A 5,643-nucleotide genomic window follows, 5' to 3' on the forward strand; every position below is an offset into this window, starting at 1 on the left:
TCATGGGTTGTTCCAGTCGTGGATATTAAGGTCAGCCAGCATGGTGCTGACGCTAGCCGCTTTTCAGTGATACGAATCGTTCCCTGCAGAACATGGGTAACGATATACCATAAGTTGTGGATGTGACGTCAGGGTCCTGTGTTCACGTACGGGCGGCTAGTGGCTGACAATGCTGGAGGATGGCACTTCCTCTCTGTGGCACAAACCACTCATACTCCTAATTAAATGTTTCATGATGCATAGCATCGCAACGTTGGTATATCAGTCAGCAGCCGGTTCAGATTAGTCAGCACTCAATCCAAAATTACAGAGCAAGCAAAACACGGCAATGGAGCAGTGGTAAACCATGGGAAGCGAAAGCTTGTCCACTCACGTTGCGTCATGAAGAAGGATTGTGCCAAGTACTTGTGCACCCATTCGCACTGACCGCCGGAAGCTAGTGAAAAGGCACTAAGTCTTCCGGAGATCATGAATTTTTGTAATGTTTGCTTGCCTGGTCCAAGGTGACGATTATAATCAAGATGTCTTAATTGCAAAGAACACCAACGTGGAAAGCGTGCATAGGGTTGCAAGTTTAGCGGAAGCGCTTAGTGCCTCATCTGCATATGCTCACACTTATGAGTAAAGAACACAGCCTGCTCCTCTCGTCCACTGTTTACTGTTCTTTTCTAGAGCGAGGTCGATGGGGGCCAGGATGGCTCCGGTCAACAAAGTGCGGCCCAGAATGCAGGCGAGGTGGGCCCATTGAACAACGTCCCGGAGAACAACGGCTACGCTGCTCCGGAGGGCCAGCTCCAGGGGGGTCAGTCCCAGGCGAGGTGAGGCTCTGAACGGGGTGATACGAACAGTGCTGCTGAGGTGACGACGAGTGTAGGCTCGGGTTGTGGCCTGAGGTCATTTGCTGGCTTTTTCAACTGAGCGATCCAGTCAATTTCGTGCGGTTAAGTATCGGGTAGTATTGCACGACTTAAGGGACTTACGCTTATCTGGTAACGATTTCAATGTCTAGAGCACTCAGTTCTTGTGGAAAATTGCTCCGGAAGGCACTTCGTCAGCTGTTGAACATTGTTCGGTTGTGATCTCAAATTACCGGGTTTCAGCGCCGAGGAAGAGACTGCTGGCGCTCCTCAGGCTGCCGCCGGTGCCATCTCTGCTGGTGCGCAGGGGGGCAGTCAGGGGGTGCTGGGGGTGGTGCCGCAGCCGACCGAGTACCTGCCGCCCCCAACCGAGGCTGCCCTACCGGACATCGACGTCCGGACCAGCCTGCCGCAGGTAGTCCAGGCACAGATTGACGAGGCGATCCGCAACGCTTTCGTGACGGATAACTCGCTTTCGGAGGAGGTGCCTGCGATCGAGCCCTCGCTTCTAATGGACCCGTCGCCGACCGTGCTTACAATCACGATACCCGACCCGCCCGTCGCCACGGAGACCGTGACGCCGACGGCAGCGTCGTCTGGCGAGACGGCGGTGGCGCCACCTGCACCGCAGTTCGACGGCCAGGCCGTGTTCGGCGACCGACTGCGGCCACCCACCGAGGAATATCTTCCTCCGACGCGTGGACGGCATGGAGGCGCGGCATCCGGTGCGTCCCGGGCCACGGACGCCGTAGGTTAGTGCATGTGGCCGCTGCTTGACGCTGCTGAAGACTGCCTCTTTGATGAACGCCTGAATGCGATGTCGGGAGCTGCCGGGAGTCAGCTCCATACGCCACAGTGTCATGCTATAACGCTTTTCGGCCTGTCAACGCCACTCATCTGCTCAATTGCCGCCTCTTGCTGTGCTGTTGCAATCTAAATTGTTTAAAAGCTTGTTAGATCGTATGTTTGGTTTTCAAGTAATTGGAACGGCGCTCGTGAAATGCACGACAAAGCCGATTGAGCGTTTCTCATGTTCATGGCACAACCATTTGACCATGATCGTTGAGAATCATCGTCGATTGGTATGTCTACGACATATTTACCATAAACGTGCAGCAAGGGCCGGCTTCAGCCTTCACAATAACAGCAGCATGCCCGTTAAACTGACTTGATGCCTCGCCTTTATCTGGACGCACTTAAACTCGTAACATGGATGAGGCATCGACTGGCACAGACCGCACCGCCTGAACTGCATGTCTGCCCCGCAGGACCCGCCACCTCACCGCCCGACACTGCGCTTGACAGCACCTCCACCGTCGCGCCGGACACCCGACCTCCTGAGACGGCCCCCGCCCCGCCCGCCTCCCCGTCCCGCTCTGAGGCCCCGTCCTACCAACCGTCGGCCCCGGGTCCCCAGTCGGCCGCCCTCCTCAGCTCGGTCGGGGACGGGCGGTCGGGGGGTGCCGCCGACACCTCGCGCGGGGTGTCCGGCTGGGGTTGGCCGGACTTCAGTGATGAGGCCCTGGCCAATACGTTCATGGACGTGATGGAGAAGACGCGGAAGAAGCTGGATACGGCGGAAGAAGCGGCGCCGAGTGATGGCGAGGCTGTGTCCCACGAGATGGTGAGCGTATCCGATCCGGACGTATTCGTTTCCCGCAACACCAGCGCCGACCTGATGATCAAGGGCATGCAGCAGCACGAGGTCCACGACCTTGAGCAGAAGAGCATGCTGGAGACGGTAGGAGGTCTCTGGGCCAGGGTCCTCTGAGAACGCGGAGGGGCCAAGCCAGACGGAAAGCTTGGCGGACGGAGATCCGAACTTGTTCGACCCACGGCGTCTTCCCAGCGGCGCTGTCGCTGGGGATGCTCAGGTGGTGACAGACCTCTCCAAGCGGGTGGCAGCTCCGCTGGACGACAGCCTGGTCGTAGGAGATGTACTCGAGTCCATAGCGTCTCTCCAGCCCGATGTTCTGAAGGGGTTGATGACAGGACGCGAGGCAGGACTTCTGGAGCAGTCACTTGACGCCGGGCCTGTCACAGAGGATGTCAGCTATGCAGTGGACCAGACCAATACGGAGCCCCCGGCTGCTACGCCACTGGACACGCAGAACCCGCGCCCAGCGAGCGTAGAGTCTTCCACCTCTGAGAGCGGGTCATCTGGGGCCGATTTACCTCACGCCACTCTAGCAGGAGGGACTGCGTTCAGCAATGACCCCATCGCAGCACCTGTCTTCGACTTCTCCAGCAACACCGACTTTTCCAGCAGCGAACCGCCCTTCACAACCACAATCCAGACGATCCAGGACACCTTCGACCAGATGCTGCCGCTGTCTCTCGGTGGGCGCTCACCGTCGACCAGCGCGCTCTTCCGAGTGTCGTACGACGTGGATCCGGGCTCAGTAACTCCTGGCCACTCTGGCAGCCTGGCCGACGATGCGTACTCGAACATGTCGGGCGATGGAGGGTTCGGGATGAGGGTGGCCCAGACGCAGAGGCGGGATAATGCTGTTGGTGTAGATGGGAGATCCGTTGAAGGAATAACGACGGCTGTGAGTGAAAATGCCATCAACGATGGGCCTTCGGCGCAGGCGCGGGTCGACAACAGTCCATGGGTCTTCGCAAATAATCTTAATAGCATGACAGAAGCAAAGTTCTTGAGCTCCGATTCTTTCTCAGATGAAACCAACGTGAAACCATATTTACCCATTCAGAATATGGGTCTCGCAAATAATGTTGAGGCTATGATCCCTGCAACCTTCGGGGCAAGATCTTCCTGGGCCCCTGATGGCTTAGTTTCGGTTCAACAAAGCGTGAACAAAATTTCCCAAGCGCCCAAGATACCTTTAGACCTGGTGAGTCAGTCACAAAATAAAGTTAATGCAGAACGCATCGTTAACACTGCCCGAAGCAATGCCGGTACCTTCGGCGACTCTCAACTCACGGAGTCGATCACTCGCAAACTAGTGAGTAATTCAGCAGCAGACACAACCTCGCCGGGCCCTGGCTCACACCCAGCCTTCCACGCCGACGGCTAATCCTGTTCAAGAGTCGGTGGACGAGCTCCTCCTGCAGGTGGAGCGGCAGTTCCAGGGCCTGGAGCTGCGGAAAGTGGGCAGTGCCACGGCGGTGGACCAGCACAATCGGGAGCGTTCCCCGCTTCTCCAAGTCCTGGAGGAACTGGGGCTGTCGGAGGAACCCTTCCGACAAGGCAGCGCCTGGACGCGCGTTGCTCGCTCCGGGTCGCCAGAGGAGGAGACTGACCCTGAAAACACGCCACAAGACCGAGTCCCAGCAGCATCACAGGAGGTCAGAGCCTCGATGTCTCCAGGCCGGAGGACGAAATATGAAAGGAGACGCACGATGCTCGGAAACGAGGATGTTTATCAACGTGATAACAGCTTGGATCAAGTGGAAAAAACTTCTGAAGCCCATGGCCTTATGATGGCAGAGTCGAAGACGAGCAGTGAAGTAACTTCTGATCAGCATGAAAAGCGGGTTTACGACCTCTTCACCCGTAGGGAGAAGCCAAGACTGAACTTCCACAGCAATTTAGGTGCTCAGACATCGATAAAGCATGTCGCCCCGACCCCGCGGCGCGAGACCAACCATCTCGGGTCATCGCACACACTGCCATACTCTGGTCTCAGGCGTCTACGTTCCTTCAGCAGCGAAAGTGCCGAGCCATTTTCGTTCAGTTTCTCGTCTGACTGACAGCGATCGTTCATTCTCCGCCGCCGACCGCTCGTCCTCGGCCGACGAGGGCGGGAACGAGCTTCCGTACGAGTCCACCCACTACCTTGACGAACCCGACGTCAAACGCTCACCGGTCCCCCTCTATTACTCTGTGTATGGACAGGGCTTTCGTGGACGAGCAGGTAAATGGACCCACGCTGTTGACGGTGAGGCAGGACATGTGTATCGGTCATCCGTAGCTCTCTTCTCTTCTCTGTGGACGATGGTTGGAGCTCATTCTCTTAGTGTGTGCATTGATAATATTGTTTGTTTTAACGTGAATTGTGTGTCAACTTCTCTTGTTGTATGTTTTTGAATGTACTTCCACCAAAACAGTATACTTAGGTATCTGAAATATTCCTGTGTGAACGTATTTGACCAATCAGTAGACTTTTAACATTAGGTGTGCCCGAGAATGCTCAAAGTGCCAAGCTTCAGAGCGCTGTGAATTACCAAATTTTGCTGCTGAGCTGCTCATTTGTAGGGCGTGTTGAGCATGCTTTTGTTGGCATGTTCGGGATAAGAAAACGTCTTTAGGCATTGATAAGTTCGACCCCGAACATTTTCCAATGTATTAAGACGCAATTTAAATTTAACAGACTTTATGCTCTGAAGGACCTTTCTCTCCATCCTCTGGTGAATGGTTTTATGCGAGTATTTGTATGTCATAAAATCACTCACGTTTCCGATAATGCGACACCCCCGCGCGATCTAAACGTGTCCCGGTCGACAGAGCCTGAGCCAGTCCAAGCCGTCGAGCTAGCCGCCGACCAATCGCAAGCGACCTTCGACGTCACCACATCCGCTAGCGACCAATCCGGCGCCCGTCAGACAAATGACGTCGGAGGGGTGACGTCACCCTCGCGGGGACGGCAGGCGGCAACGTCAGCTCCCTCGGGGCGGCAGTGGAAGGCTCTCAGCTCGTTCAGTGAGCTTGACGCCGTCGCACTGGACCCGGAGGAGGAGAATATTCGGGCAGCGATGCTGGAGCTGACCAAACTGCGAAAGCGATGAACAGGGGGGCGGGGGGGGGGGGGACAGCCCGCAGGGC

At 56.3% G+C, this 5,643-nt stretch overlaps 1 protein-coding gene across 1 annotated transcript; it reads left to right on the forward strand.

Moving 5' to 3' along the window:
* Positions 1-672: 672 nt before the first annotated feature.
* On the forward strand, positions 673-5,409 carry LOC119092007 (actin cytoskeleton-regulatory complex protein PAN1; the record flags this gene model as incomplete). Its single annotated transcript, XM_037214959.1, is given in 4 exon segments — positions 673-818; positions 1,101-1,609; positions 2,126-4,735; positions 5,326-5,409. Coding segments are annotated over 3 exon segments (1,158 nt in total), but the record flags the coding sequence as incomplete, so codon positions are not given.
* Between the last annotated feature and the right edge of the window lie 234 nt (positions 5,410-5,643).

The sequence above is a fragment of the Pollicipes pollicipes genome, unplaced genomic scaffold (assembly GCF_011947565.3).
Source record: "Pollicipes pollicipes isolate AB1234 unplaced genomic scaffold, Ppol_2.1 Scaffold_3447;HRSCAF=4054_pilon_pilon_pilon, whole genome shotgun sequence".
Lineage (NCBI taxonomy): Eukaryota > Metazoa > Arthropoda > Thecostraca > Pollicipedomorpha > Pollicipedidae > Pollicipes > Pollicipes pollicipes.